The 16,803-nt window shown below is 43.5% G+C and overlaps 1 protein-coding gene across 2 annotated transcripts in view; it reads right to left on the bottom strand.

The window, feature by feature from the left end:
- Positions 1-16,803, bottom strand: part of PIK3C3 (phosphatidylinositol 3-kinase catalytic subunit type 3) — an 875,540-nt gene that overhangs the window by 398,305 nt on the left and 460,432 nt on the right. For both annotated transcript variants that reach the window (XM_078674734.1, XM_078674732.1), the window contains one exon: positions 5,843-5,971. In XM_078674734.1, the coding sequence (XP_078530860.1) occupies positions 5,843-5,971 (129 nt within the window). The remainder of the gene's footprint in view (positions 1-5,842; positions 5,972-16,803) is intronic.

Below are 16,803 nucleotides of genomic sequence, written 5' to 3'. Positions count from 1 at the left end.
AAATGTGCTGTCAACGCAGTGATCCTAAACCAGCTGTTCAAGTAAGCCATTGTGACCAGGATTACTACCCTCCTAGTCACAGAACAAAGAAACTGATCACCTCTCGAATCAAGCTACTGTCATTGATTGAACTCGAATGACTAGCCTCAACTAGGATGGACAAGGTTAATCCCCTCTTCCAACAACATTGATGCCGTCTATGGACAGATACCTCGACCAATACACATATATTTGTGATTAAACAAACAATTCTATAACCAGCTTGGATATAGAAGAACTCAGGAGTGACCTTATTTTAAACTTAATTATGACACAACAGTCTTGAATGTTATCTAATGATTTCTATTATTCTTCATTACATTTGTTTTGTGTATGGAGAAGGAATATATGACGTTAGCCCGCATAAAAACATCCCGCATACCATCATCCCGCAAAAATAACCCCGCAAGTACTATTAGTCCGCAAACTAAGAGATCGCAAACTTTTAAAACAAATATACCTTTAGCACGCATGCCTTTAAAACGAAAAGGCATGCATGTTAAAGGTATACTTGTTGTAAAAGTAGTAAAGGTAAGTAACAGTACCCTACCCTACCTTACACTACACTCTAATGTAGTACCCCTGCACCACCCACCCTTGACACACAGTCCATTACCTACATTTACACTACCCAGCACGACCCCCCAACACTACCATAAAGCACTTTACTTCCCTACAGAAACACTACCTTAATACACTACAACCAGCATGACCCTACACAAACACTACAATACTACCCTAAACCACTACACCCCAGCATGACCCTACACTACACAAACACTACAACACTACCCTACACCCTAAAACACTACACCCCAGCATGACCCTACACTACACAAACACTACAACACTACCCTAAACCCTAAAACACTACACCCCGGCATAACCCTACACTACACAAACAATACAACACTACCCTAAACCCTAAAACACTACACCCAGCATGATCCTACACTACGCAAACACTACAACACTACCCTAAACCCTAAAACACTACCCCCAGCATGACCCTACACTACGCAAACACTACAACACTACCCTAAACCCTAACACACTACCCCCAGCATGACCCTACACTACACAAACACTACAACACTACCCTAAACCCTATAACACTTCCCCCAGCATGACCCTACACTACACAAACAATACAACACTACCCTAAACCCTAAAACACTACCCCTGCATGACCCTACACTACAACACAACCCAAAACCCTAAAACACTACACCCCAGCATGACCCTACACTACACAAACACTACAACACTACCCTAACCCCTATAACACTTCCCCCAGCACGACCCTACACTAAACAACCACCACAACTCTACACTACACTAACACAACACTACACTACACAATCACTACCCCAGCACGACCCCCACCCCTAAAAAATTAACCCAAACCCACTTACCTCTCAAATCGTCGTTGTTTACAACGCAAATGCATTTACCATACATGCCTTTACAACGTATTTCGTTGTAAAGGCATGCGTGATAAAAGCACATGCGTTGTAAAAAAATGCGGGATGATGGTAGGCGGGGTCAATGACCTTGCGGTATCATAGTATGCGGCCTGAAAGTCCGCGGGATAAAAAATGCGGGATAATGGCTGCAAACCATGGAGAAGTATGTGCCAATATTAGTGGAATACATAGACCTGTTCTTGACGTGAAATAATTGGATATCTGCTGATATCGAAGGTGGTTAAAAAGTAAAGCGCACTGACACCTCTGGGTCTTGTTCGCGTTATAGAAAACAATGAATAAAGAAAAAAGAAAAAAGAAATAAGGCAAACTAATTATTAAAAACCCTTGGGGATAATGGAAGGCCACCTACATAAAGGAGAAATGAGAGAAAAGGGAGCATGTTTTACCTTCTAATGTCTCTAAAACGAGTTTATTGCAATTCAGTTCAAACTGGCACTGCCACATCCAGTGCTTCATCAGACCAAGACAATACTGAACACGTATGGTGGGGCAGCACAGTGTTAATGTATTTCTAGTTCAGAGTCTGGGCAGAATGTTCGATCACAAAACTTTAGCAAGACATCGGTAAAATAAGAGACATACAAAAATAGAGTAAAGAATAAGTGATTTTTCAAAACCGCTGTGGATGAAAAGAAATTTTTTTGGGGCATATAAATGCATGTTTTGTTATTTCTACGCGTTAGTGTTGCTAGAGGTACTAGTCTCAAAACAGTAGTAGAGGACAGTCAGGATATAAAAACACCCCATGCATTGTACTGCCTTTTTAAGTCCTGATGTCTTGAACTTTAAAGTGTTGCCTAGTCAAACACCCACACAATACATATGCCATCTACACCATTGCTCCGCTATGCTGTTTCTTAATGAAAGTGGTGTTTTCAGAAGTCCATAGTGAGGACATAGAATGAACCTGAACTTCTAGACATGTTTTAAAACATATCGTGTGTATACTCAAGAGTCCCACCTTTAATTACAAGAAATGCAAATGTGGGCTTGATTGATCTTTTGTGCAGCACTGTTTTACTGTTTTACACCAATTTTGTTTTTCCTCTAGGAGCTAGACAGCCTAGTATTAACAAACTAGTGTCCCAGTGGCTCATTTTATATCAGTCTAATCATACTTGTGCCTTTCTTCCATTCAATCCCTTGATGGTCAGCCTGTGTTCCCCTTGAATATTTGATTCAACCAGGATGAGGTGTTACAGGCGTTTAACGCCAGCTCCTCACAGAAAGCGTCTGGTCCTCTTGGAATCCCTTTGGACCTGTATAAGAGCGAGCCTGACTTGTGGGCCCATATTCTTACTAATGTTTTAAATTGTTTCCTTGCCAGTAAGGCCCCCCAGTTCAAGGCACACAGCAGTAATTGTTCCAGTGTTTAACTATGGTTCCAGTCATGACCAACACTGCTATATACCAATATCACACTTAATTTCTGTTGTTAAAATCATTGGGCAGATAATACTGAGCAGGATAGAAAATTGGGCTGAGCAGAATAATGTCATCTCGTCTGTTCAATTTATTTTTAGAGCCGACTTAGGCAAGCTTGAACAATGTCTTAATCTATATTTGATGATAAATAAATACACAACTGCTAAAGGTGGGGTGTATACCTCTTAATGGATTTGAGTAGTGTTTTTGACAGAGTAAATCGAAGCAAATTTTGGAGCATCCTGCTTGAGTTGGGTCTGGACATAGATCTTGGTAATTTCCTAAGGGCCTTGCACTGGGATATCCGCACCTCTGTAAGGTTTGGCTCAGGAGGCAGACGCACTGATTCCTTTATTTTAGAGTAGGGTGCGGCAAGGCTGCGTCCTTGTGTCCATCCTAGTTTTGCGTTATATTAGCTTAAATGCTCAATGGACACTTACAATGCAGGGGAACGTATCCGCCTAACTCTGTTTCCACCCCAGCTCTGCTTTAATCAAACAATGTCATCTTGCGATCTCACATTCCGAATGGTGTTAGAGTTCCAGTTGGCAGCTTTGTGCATTTCATGGACCTTGAGACAAATATGTCAAAGACTAAGTTTATAAAATGTGGGGCAAAAAAAAGAAAAAAGGCCCAATTCGTGTGAAAGGGTGTCTCATTGAAAAGGTTAATAGTTCCCTTATTTAGGCATACCTTTTGACTCAGTAGCCAATCAGCTGGCACACACTGCGCACAGAGGTCAACGTAATAAGCAAGCAGTAGGGGCTCATTTCGATTTTGCTAAAAGGGTGGGAAACAAGCCTGTTGCACCCCTATTGGACGTCTATGAGGCTAAGTGCTCCAAGTTATGACATATGGGGCTGGAGTTTGGGGATCTAAGAATGCCGCTTACCTGCAAACTGAAGAAAAACGATTTTGCCATCAACTAACAGTTGACGGCAAACTAGATTTTGCCCCATTCGCCCCCCATTTCTTTATGCATGAAGACCTGGGGATACATTTTGTGGTAGACGTTATCAAAGTGGCATCTTTATAACTTAATCGGGCCATTATTTTACATTCTAAGTCATGTGATAGGCTTTCTCGAACTGTTTAGGCCTCCGCATTAGCTATCGAAAATAGGCATTATTTGGGTTAAGAAATTATTTTTGACATTTTGCGTATCCTCTAAAGAACAGGCAGAATTGGGTAAATCAATGCTTGGTGATTACGCTATTGTCAAAACCTCCCCTCATCTGGAGCCGTATTTGGTGTGGACAAAGAAACATGGGAAAGGCAACTCCTGCTTTAGCGATTAGATCTCCTGCTGGAGACTATTGGATCTCAGATTTGTTTCCCAGTTGGACAATTTGACATTGCATGTATTCTATTATGTCCATGTGAGGAGTCTTCAGCATTAACACTAGCGCACATTTTTTTTTCTTTTCTAATTACAAGCCACTGATAAGGAAATTTGTTAAGCCTGTTCTCAAATCAATTTGTGTGTTTTAACGTAGGTTGTTTCTTAAAGATGGCCATCCATAAGCGCAATTTGATGAACCTTGGAAGCTATGTCTTTAACAATTTTCTTGTATTGTATTTTCTATTAATGATGTATAATAAAAAAAAAATTACGTAGTGCTTTTATGATTGTTTTTAAATAATCAAATAAACCTAATGATTGATTGATTGATAGATAGTGTCCCGGGGCTTCAAGGCAGAATTACAGCATTCTATGCTGGTGAATTACATTTTTCATAGGATCAACTGAATGCGTGTAGTTATCTTTCTCAAGACATCTTTACATTTTTTACAGTGCAGGGATCCCTTCTGTATCAATGTGTGTTAAATTGCCAAAGTAGTGAGCTAATGATGCCACAAAAAGTGCTGTATAATTTGCCTTTCTGTAATATGTATACTTTGTCGTCGAGTAATTTGCCTCTCTAGTGTCACATAATTCCAGTGTCCCCAGCTAGAAGTGAGATAGAACTGTAGAAATTCAGTATTAATAGATTTCAAATTCAAAGTCTGGAAACATGTTGCACTGTGAAATACCAGAGGAAAAACAAGTTACTTACCTGTACACTGTGGTTCTCCAGTATTTATATCTTTCATAGATTCACATGCTTGAATCTTCCCCGTCGTCAAGATTCAAGCATGTGAATCTATTAAAGATTCAATGCTGGAGAAGAAAAGCTATAACTGACACAGGACTGAGTGGTTTAATGAACCATGAAAGGAGATGAGATCTTGTTGTTTTCCAGATATAGTGATAGAACATTTTTCTGTCCTCTGGTCTTTAAGTAAGCACAATTAACCATTACTTTCTTCAGAGTGCCTTATAAAATCAAATAACAGCGTACTCACAAGACAGTGAAACTACAATAGCAAGACAAATGATCATTAAATGGCAAGGGAAAAATCCCCACAGCAACTGAGATATAGGAATCAAACAAAAACACTCAAGCTTAAAGCGCTCAACGTCCAACTGTGCCCTAAGCCAGAAAGACACATTGACGTTTAATGGTCACTGCCAAGAAAGGCACCTGGTGCAACAAACCACAAAAACAAGACTGTGGTAAAGCTTTGTAGACCTTACAAACCCTTTTGACTAAAAGCCTTACACTTTGTGCGCATCTTTATCTTACCATGCGGCATTACAAAAAAACGTTTTATGGCAATCACAAAATGTGCAAGACACAACCCATATGCATTGCTTATATGGGCACCTGGAGCAGCCATTCATCTCATTTGCTTATTCACTTGTTGAACCAGAATTTGAAGGCATCAGTTATCTGTTCAGTTTGCTTTTTGACTTCAATGTCTTAGTTAGATTTGTGTTTTAAGTTAGTACAACATGTGCTCCCAATACAAATGCTGTTTAGAGGGACAACACACGCCTTTCTTACCTTGTCCATGAGTGAGATAATCTGAAGGATGAGCTGATCTTGCCGTAAATCGTCTCCATGCTTGAATATTACTGGGTATTTACCTCCTTCGTCAGTCTTAAAGAATAACTTGGCAGGCATGAGTGCACTCTGGAAAAAAATTGGATTTTAGTAAATTCAACTACCAATCTCTTTTCGGGCAATTTAAATACAGATTCATACAATGAAAAGTCCAGACCAATCATCGATGGTGGTTTACGAAAAACAAGACCCTCCAGTCTCATCCTTGTGGTGATCACTCTTCATTTTTCTCTTTGATTTTCAACTATTCCCGGTCTGTAGCAGACCTTTTCTCATCCCAAAGCTCTGACTAAGTTTAACAGTAATGAATATGAACCTTGGTGGAAAGCGTGACAGTGACAACGAAGGAACCACTGCACTAGCAGACACATTATATTGTGCCAATTGAGGGCCATCTAGGCCCTCCAATACCAGAAGACTTATAATGCTGTGCTTGGCCGTTCAGATTCATCGGATGTTCTAACTGTGGGGTAGCAATCAGACCCTTTTGTAAGCCATACAAAATAAAGTGGAATCTAGTGCGTATGCAAAGCAATAAGGATACACTCGCTCATACCCTCCCCAATGTTTATTTCAGGTACCTGTATCTTAGTATTTTTCTCTTTGTCTCTCCTGGAGGACATCAACAGTAGTGATGGGCAGGTCAATTGTATGAAACAGTCACAGTGCTTAGTAAATTTCACATATTGCTATATCTGGCCACTTGTCCTCTAGATTTTAGCTAGGATTTGCAGCACATTCATTTTCAAAATGGGAGAGTAGATATTGATACCAAAATAAGGTCACAGATATTCGTCAAGATATTTTTGCCACAATGAACATCTCTTGGGCTTGATCAAAAAAAGTGCTTGTAGATAAGTCCATGTGTAACTCTACAGATACCATGTAAGGGTGCATAACATTACAAAACACTGAAGCCATCTGAGGTCCAACAGCCTCACCATGGATGGTGATTATACACAAAAAACGAACCTATCAAAGAATAGACACATATTTTAAGTTAGGTAAAGCTGAGCCAACAGCCCACGGGTTTGATGGATTTTATACTGTAGTTATTGCAATGGCCTTTAACTTGAGTTAAAGGCCAATGAAATAACTACAGTATAACATCCACTGCTAAATGTCCAGTGCCAACTGGGTCTTTGGTTTCTTTACAGCAGCACCAGTTTCTATTGCTTTTGAATATTTTGCACTCCCAGATACAAGGGAGTTGATCCATAGAGTCAGGCAAGATAAAGACCGTTCTTGCATGGAGCTCACCCCTTTCTAAGTACTAGCAACGTCTGTGCCCTCTAGTCACAGGAGAAACGTGGAGAAGTGTGGCTCACTGGTTAGAGGAGGCAGACCCTGAAGCAGACGTCAGACCCGGGACCAGGGTTCAATTCGCGACGCGGCAGGGTCTTGAGCCACGGACTCGATAATTCTCGTTTCGGTGCCTACTCGAATCACGGGTTCCCACTCTGCAGCTCTGGGCATTAGCCTGCTTAATCTCCACTACGGCCCCCCTGCGACGGGATGCCTGGCTTTCACCTTGGGAAAGCCAGGACGGGTTCCCAAGGCAAGCGGCGAGATGCCTACGGGTAATCGAGCGCTATATATGAACGCATAATAATAATAATAATAATAACGTTCTAAAAGGGCCCAGAGGCTTCTTCACAGGCAGGAAGTGGAACCCTATAATATTGAGGTGGGGAGGGAGTCAGCAAACGGTTATCACTGCTAGCACTGAAGCAGCCGTCAGGTCAGAGAGAATGGGGATTCTCACAGATTTATTGCATAGAGTATAGTGATTTTATTAAAGACAAGGGGGCTAGCATTGTGCATAATGCTTTTATTTACCACTTCTGAGCAATACTTCAAAGAACTTTAAAAATAGAACCTCAACACCAAACAATTAAAAATAACTTTAAGGTCCCATAAGATCCTGTCAACCGCCATCTTCTTCCTCTTTTGTTTCTTCTTCTCTAAACTTCCTCTTGAACAAAATGTAACTTCTTCTGTAACTATATCTTGTAACCGCACAAATCCATAAATGAATCCTAATTTTCTGTAAATAATAAAAATGTATGTATCGAAGAAACACTAAACCATTACTATTAACATAATTTAACACATTCCGTTTCATGACTGTAACTTACCAAAGGCAAATTCTTTCATAAATATACTTCTTAAAAGAGATCTTATCACAAAACACATCTCCTCTTCCTCCAAACCCAAATCCAGGGTGGGAGGGATGTATAATGCTATCCTCCTTGTCTTTAATAAAATCACGATTCTCTATGCAATAAGTCTATGAGAATTAACATTTTATGGCAAGACAGGAGGCTAGCATTACGCATGTTCAAAGTCAACTAAAACTTTATTTGCAACATGCCCTATAGGTTCGAAATAAATCTCCCTGAAAACCTCAGCATTTGACCAATTGCCTGCTTTTAAGATCTCATCTAAACTTCCAACATTCACAAATGCCTTACTAGCCATCGTACCCCTTATAGAATGTGATGTAAAAACATTCAAGTTCACACCTACCTCCTTCATAACTGATCTTACCCATCTAGCAATAGTTGGTGCAGAAACCGCCTTATGAGGTTTAACATATGAAATCAGCAACTGATCTACACCATCCGCTCTAAACTCCAGAACCCTGCTCTTGTATTCCTTCAAGCACTTGACTATATAAAGTTTGGGCATGCATCCAACATAGAATAAAAGGCTGACAACGACATAGTCTTAGTTCTTCTCTAGATTTCAAACAACGCTCCCTGCGGTTGATAAAACCTAGAATTAACATCCAATGCCTTTACATCTGACACTCTGTTGATAAAAACCAAGCACTGCAAAGTCGCCAATTTTCACAACAATTCTCTCAAACCCACATAATTATTACAAGGCCAACCCTCAAACATCTTAAAAACCAAATTAACATCCCAAACAGAAACATATTTTGCCTTAGGAGATATTTTCAATAATGCCCATCATTACTCTACACACCATTGGACTCTTACCAATTGAAACACCCTGGATTAAAGCGTGCCCCGCCGAAACTGCCGATCTGTAACAATTTATAGTTCTGTATGACAATCCTTTCTTGAACAGTTCTGGTAAAAAAATTGATACCATCATCTCATCAGCTTTGACAAGATCTAAATCCCTTTCCACAAACCAACGTAACCAAACTGACCAAGCACCCCTATATCTCTTTCAAGTCCCAGGTGCCCACGACTCACTGAGTAACACTGAAGCTGTTCCTGAAAGAACTGACAATCTTTTGGTTCCCCATATATTTTCCAAACTAGAAGGTTGAGCGAACCTTCCTCCATTAAAGGATGTTCCATCCCTTCCTGCCTGTTAGAAATGGGATCTCTGGTTGGTTAAGGCTTGTGCCAAAGCCAGGCAGAGACCACCACTCTAGTCAGGGCGAGGGAGTTACACGCCAAAGATAACCCCTGCTCACCCCCTTGGTAGCTTGGCACGCACAGTCATGCTAATCCCTGAGGCCATGTGTAAAGCGTTTGCGCAACACACATACACAGCAGCAAACCACTAGGCACACCACAAAAGCACACTCCACACAAGGTTATATAAAAATAGCTTTTGTATTATCATAAACACATTAGAAACCTAATCACACATTTACACTGTGCCAACTGGCACTAGGCAGTATTTACAGGGGACTATATACACATGACAGGGCCAATCGGGCCACTTTCAGACCCATCACAAAGTGAAAATAGCAGATGTAGAACCTATAATAAATGCAGAACACAACCAGTAATTACTGGCAAACACGGTATTCAGTATTATATCCTGCAACATAAAACATATTATGCAATCAGCATCACATCAGGCCACCACATTATGCGCCAAACACATGAGCCTAAACATAATAGACAATAACCTCACAATCATGAATCCCGCTAGGGGCAGAAATCACAGTAGAAAGTAACCTCATCACATAAACTATAGTAGAGGTATAAATCAGGGTGCAACAATCATATTATACCTACACCATAAGCATAAACCCATTATGCGCCATATTAGAGCTCTGCGCCCTACCACATAAAACTGACCTCCTCTAGGGCGCCATTGCCCTATGTCCAGCAAAGTCAGGGCTGGCTGCAAAAGCAGCAAAGCAAAGTACGCAGATGCACAGCCTAAACGAGGTAGCTGCCCACTAATTGCTGGGCAGCTGTGAAAATGAGCACGGGCACCTGGGACTCTAAATGAAAATGCCCCTGAGGAAAAGAATGGGGCTGGCACCACTGTGCCTACGGAACCCCCACTGGGGCTCTTAGTACAATGGGGCAAAACGTTGCAGCTGCCCACTGTCGGACGGGGCAGTTGGGAGAGAAGACAGCACCACCAAGGTGCATGTGGGAGTCCCGCTCTGGGACTCAGAAATTAACCAAAACTGCCTCCGCCGTTGTTGCTGTCTGCCTCAGCGGTACAGCTGGGGGCATGAACAGGCACTGGCACTACTAGTGCCGCTTGTGTCCCACCCAGGGACTCGGAAATCACTGGTGCCCCCCTTTTGGCAGCTGTAGGTGCAGAACACAAATGGGGCGAACAAGCACACCCACTAACCACGTGGAGCACCATACACCGGGGCATCAGACGTCTCCTCCGCTCTGCCCCACTCACCGGGGCTCTGTAGGGACTCCAGTGGTGTGTCTCCTTTAAATGCGGCTTGGGCAGGTGCCGACAATGCGTCTCGGGTCCCCTTCACTGGAATCACCATACGCGGCTGGCCGCGGGGCTCTCCCTCACGCAGGGGGGCTCCGCTCTTCCGCAGACACGGCTTCCGCCTCGCGTCACGCGGCCCCGCCCACAACCAGGCAGGGCCGTCTGGCTTCCGCCTCGCGTCTGCAGCAGCCCGGCAACGTTTCTTCATGGGGCTCGGGCCGGCGGCGGTGAACTATTTGTTTAAAGCTCGGCATTGCGGGGTGGGCTACCGCCTAAATAAATTCAAAATGTGGCCAGAACGTGGGGTGAGCTCTCGCTAAAGGGCACAACTGCGGGGTGAGCACCCGCTTGTTAAGAGAACGAGCACAAAAGGCTGCTGAAACACGGGGTGGGCTCCCGCAAAATACAGGGGCAGTGTGGGGGAATCTCACACGTTGCAGCTTCGCGCTGCAGGCCACCAGCACTCCTTTAAAGAAAGTGAGGAGCACTTAGGGATAAGAAGATATAGCGCTCCCAGGGATAAAAAGTCCAAAGTAAGGCCTTTAGGATGAAGGGAGGGGCAAAGGGCTGGCCCAGGCAGGCCAGATCACAGGGCCTTCCAGCAGGGAGGCAGTCCCTAGTGGCGGTTCCTCCTGGAGCTCAGCAGCAGCAGGCCCCCCTCAAGTCAGGAACAGCAAAACATTTTCATGGGGTCACAGCCCTTTCTTTTATACAGCCTTTTCCTTTGTGTTACAGCACAGGGCTTGGGAAACCAGATGCAACTGGTTTTGGAGCACTCTGTTTACCATGCTCCTCTTTCCTTTCCCACTGCAGGGCAGAGACCTCAGACGCACCACAGGAGGTGAAGCCAGCATTGTAGAGGGAAGGCACTGCCCAATTCAGGTCCTTGGTGCAACTCCTCCCTTCCATCTAGATGCAGATCTCTCTATTCACCACTGGGCTGACTCACCCTATCTCTTGGAGCCACCCACACCTCTCAGCTCCTGTCAATCACAAGCCAGACATGCAATTCACATCAGGCAGGCAGACACACAGCACACAGAAATGCCAACTTCTAAAAGTGGCATTTCTCCACCAGTCACCATAAATCTGGGCACACCAACGCGCAGCATTTATTCTCACGAGTACATACATACTAAACTCGCCCCTGCACTCCTCAACAATGTCACAACCTGATTCATAATTAGTAGATAGTCTAAATACACAATTATCTGAACTCCCCTTTCTCTCGAAAAACCAACAACCGATCTCATCACCTTCGTGAAACACCAAGGGGCGAAGTCAACCCGAATGGCAGACAAACAAACTGATAGACATGTCCTTCCCACCTGAACTGGAGATATCTCTGACTGTTCTCTGAGATTGGAATCAAAAGTATGCATCTTTTAGATCCAGCTTTACTAACCAATCTGAATCTTGTAAGACATCTCTCAACAGTGAATGCCCTCCATCTTGAAATGTCTGTATCTCACATATTAGTTTAGATCCCTTAAATTGATCACTGGTCTCCATTCCTTGTCCTTCTTCAATCAATCAGGGCGGTCTGGATTTGCGGATGAGCAGGGTTTCTGCTAGGGCGAGGTCGCCGTAGCGGAGGTTTCTTTTGGGTACATGTAAGGAGACTCTTGCATTGATGTATTTGGGTCCGGTGTTCTGGAGGTATTTGTAGGCGTGGATGAGTAGATTGAAGGTTACTCTCTTCTCGACGGGGAGCCAATGGAGGTCTCGCAGCTGTTGGGTCATGTGCTCATGTGGTGAGATGTTGAGGATGAGTCTGGCTGCGGTGTTCTGGATGGTCTGGAGTTTGTGTAGCAGGGATTTATTGATTCCAGCGCAGAGGGCATTTTCGTAGTCCAGTCTGCTAGTTACGAGTGCATGGGTGACGGTCTTTGTGGCTTCGGGGGGGATCCACTGGAAGGTCTTGTGGAGGAGGCAGAGGGTATTGAAACAGGTGGAGGCGATGGCGTTCATCTGTTGGGTCATGGTGAGGGAGGACTGAAGTATGATGCTGAGGTTCTGGGCATGGTCCATGGGGGTGGGGGATTGCCGAGGGTGGTGGGCCACCAGGAGTTGTCCCAAGCAGAGGGAGTGTGTCCAAGGACGAGGACTTCTGTCTTCTCCGAGTTGAGTTTCAGACAGCTGCTGCTCATCCAAGCTGCAAAAAGTAGGGGGAAAAACATGGCAAGGAGGAAAAAATATGTCTATATCTTCTACATCATAGGGAACTTAATATTACCCTATTAACAGTACATAGTCCTGTCATCAATTTGTATACCTTCTTCAAGGAAACATATCACATACCACAGACACATTTTTAGAAAGCTAATCATCATTATTTTTGTTTCTCTTTTAAAACATACAAACATATATGCAAACAACATATACATCACAAATCAACAAAACACAACAAAATACATTAATTCCTTCTACCCACTCAATTGAAAACTAATCAGTGTTTGGAGACTGAATAAAGGCAATACACTGTGAGGTCGTCTTTTATGCACACGAGGTTACCATCCCTCTAAAGACCATAATTCAAATGTGCTTTCAATCATAGGAAGTTTTTTGTCAATTCCAGTTGGAATTCTCTTGTCATAAACTGTCGACGTGGACGCGTTTTGGCCTTCATTTACATCTTGGGTTCCTCAGGACAAGTGTAAGGGAACACACTTGAAGCCGACAAATGTAGCGGACTGTAAGCCTCCGGGCAACTCAATCGCATGTGTGGCAATTTCCAATAAACCAGCCACTTGTTACCTCACCTTAAAATCGGAGTAAACAGTCAATCGGAAGTAAATTCACCCACACATACAAAAAATGAACAGGATTTTTCACTCCACTGATTGCTTAAGGTCCTAATGCTACTCGTGGCACGCTCAATCCTTTACAATAATGCACTTTAGGGCCTACCAGGCGTTCCTCACTCTTTCAGCCTCATCACAGATCTAAAGTCCGGTCGCCAATCAATCCGCCGGCAACTGCTCATCCAAGCTGCGACGTCTTTCATTCCTGCTTGGAAGCCGAGTCTTGTGGTTTTGGGGTACTTCGTGAGGGAGAGGATGAGCTGGGTGTTGTCGGCGTAGGATACTATGCTGAGTCCACGCTGTCTGACGATGGTGGCGAGTGGGGCCATGTAGATGTTGAAGAGCGTGGGACTGAGCGATGATCCTTGGGGTATTCTGCAGTTGATCTCTGAGGGTTCGGAGAGGAAAGGCGGGAGTCCGATCCTTCTTTTCTACTAGAAAGAACGTACTCACAAAACCCACCTGATCTTCTCCTACTTCCACAATCGCTCCCTTGTGAAGCATATTCTCTATTTCTTCCTTCACTATGTTTTGTTGCTGTATGCTGTAATAAAACTCTCTTGGTTTCTGTTATTGCACCGGTTCTGAATCAAACTCTATTTCGTAACCTGTTACAGCCTCAAACACCCACGGATCGCTTGTCATCACTTTCCATTCATCTACAAAATGTTTCAACCTGCCACCCACCATTCCTTGTATAAAACCTGTACTATTACTCATATACGTACCTACCGGACGCCGAAGTAGATGCTTGACCTCGACCTCTTGCGCCACTCTAGCTGTGATTCCCCTTCCTCTTTGAGGGTAGAATCCGTATTGACTCTGGGATCCTCTGGTGAAGCCTCTGCTACTAATAAACTGGACCATCATTACAAATATGGGGTGACCCAAAGAGTCTGTGGACCTGGGTAATATGCGGTATAGAAAACAATGGTCCTCAAACAATATTTTAAACAAATGGTATTAGTAGAGTGTTTCCTTAATAGGGAGCTAGAGAAACGTTAGTGCTCCTTTAGGCAAAATGTCCAACAGCATACCATTCTTTGTTTAGTACATACATCAGTGTACAAATGAAACATAACTTTTCAGAAACAAAAACGAGTGGATGTGCAGAGACTTCAACTTTGTAAGTTATCAACATGAATTCATTTTCATTCCAAATATAATTTGCATTTATCATCAGACAGTCAGTGTGGTTGCTCCAAGGGGAACGTGCAAAGAAGGAGTGCTCGAAAGTTTCTAGTGAGTTGGGAAGTATTCCCAACGTGAAATTGAGAAGAAAGTAGACAGATTCAAGGTGAGATTAATCAAGTGTATCAATCAGAGTGTACTGGCCCAAAGGTCTATTTTACACGGTCTATTTACAATTGTTCGGACAATCACAGATTGTAGTCATCTGTGGCACGTATTGGTTAGGGGATCGGTGGGTCCAGATACCGTCGGTGGGCTCATCGACGTTTCGACTCGACTTGTGGCTTGTGGGGGAGTTGGACCTTTGCCTGCGAGTCTTCCTCAGGACAGTATGGGGGTGGGAAAGGGGGGCAACCACCTCGTGGTTAGTAGCCCTCATCCTCACTAGGTTATGGGACCTTAAAGTTTTTTTTAATTGTTTGGTGTTGAGGTTCTATTTTTACAGTTCTTTGAAGTGCTGCTCAGAAGTAGTAAGGCTAGCCTCCTGTCTTGCTATAAACTCAGTGCCAAATTGAGGTCTACAATCCCTATAGTATTCTGTCAGGCAGGAATGAATTCCTCATGGTAGCAAGCAGGAAAGCATTCTTTTATTTTCCATGTAGCTCTCACTGGGAGCGTGTAAGGACATTTTAAAGGGTCAAACATAATGAACGTTTTGTGATCTTAGGCTTACCCAATTCATACTTTACAGCAAAGTAACCAAATGATTGTTATTTGAACATGCTTTCAGCCATCACACAGTACCTGTCAGCACAGAAATGTCACGTTTAATCCATTTTTCCACTGTGCTGAGTTCTCCGAGCCTGCAAACTCCACACTAGTCAACATAGGTACTCCTAGCAGGCTTCGTAGAAAACCCTACCATTACAGGAGGAGATGTGGCCTAAAGGCCAGACTGCTGACTTTGGAAATGGGGAACCAGGTTTGAGTTCCAGCGTAGGGTCAACAGCATGTGATTCTGGGCAAATCTCTATCTCCCTGTGCCTGAAAAAAAATCTGACCTTGTGTAATGTAATCTGATGCTCATGTAAAGTGCTCCAATGCCCTTGGGTCGAGTTTGTGCGATATAAAACTGCAAAAAATAAAAGAAATTAAATATGGCAACTCATCATCGGTGCACTTGAGGAAGGCTCAACAAAACCTCTGCTTGAGTTCTGCTGCGCTCAGTAGTGCGTCCAAGGAGAGCACTCAAATGACGGGAACACAGCTGAACACCAGCTACCCGCGACTGACATCCAATCCGCCAGTTGTCGCATCCTTCAAACACCAACCTGAGTTGGTTTGGTGTTACGTTTTCACACATCTGTCATCAAGTCCTGAAGAAGCCACAGCACCTCTACGGTGGGCACTATGGCTGAAACATGTCGACCTTCTGATCACTAACATCCATGCTAGGTTGAATTCTCCAGGCATGGGATTTCAACTATTGTTTAACCTTGACCCCTGGGTGTACCAGTAAAATAGTGTTTCAACATACCAGGGAGTTAGTTTTAACTTCACTAGCACTTTCTTTCTCACACTCTCCCTCCACAACCAGCTCATCATAAGGTTTTAGTATACCTCTTGTTACACACAACTAAAACATCCCTGAGCTCCTCCCGCCCACACTGCAACCAGGTTCGCAGTGCGAGGAGGTTCCCGAAGATGAAGCATGCTACCCACGGGTGGGTGAGGGAATTTGTCCTATAAAAGGGAGGGGGGTTCCTCCTCTCACGTTTTGTCTTTTGTCTTGACCCAGGGTTGCCTTTTGTGTTACTAGTCTACTGTTACAAAGCCAGAGTGAATCTCCATAACCGGGGTCACAAAACAGTTTCGAAAAAGAAGACAGCGAACTAGTTCCTGATTGAAAGGCCCCACACTGAAGAACGCTTCTCACCTAGCCATATCCATACTCTGCAATACCCTTTCAACCATCTTTGTCAAAGGATGGCCATGTATTGGCAACTAAAAAAAAAAATTTTGGGCGGTTCTCCTGCAAAGAGAAGCCTGGCAATAGTAGTTCAGAGTTTTGATAGAACAGCCAGAAAGGACCATGGGTCATCCCAAACAATGTTCTGGCTCACAACAGTGGAGGGACGGAAGAAAGTGCTGTGCAGTTGCCACTCTTGGGAGGAAGAAAAGGGTCCAGAACATCAGAGAAAAAGGGTCCAGAACATCAGAGAGAAAGGCTGCCTTTGAAAGCAGGAAGGGAAGTTATGTTCACTGGCAGTTATAAGCTTATTA

The sequence above is a fragment of the Lissotriton helveticus genome, chromosome 2_1 (assembly GCF_964261635.1).
Source record: "Lissotriton helveticus chromosome 2_1, aLisHel1.1, whole genome shotgun sequence".
In the NCBI taxonomy this organism is placed as follows: domain Eukaryota; kingdom Metazoa; phylum Chordata; class Amphibia; order Caudata; family Salamandridae; genus Lissotriton; species Lissotriton helveticus.
Note: the sequence above shows the minus strand (reverse complement) of the source record. Positions and strands in the feature narration are given on the sequence as shown.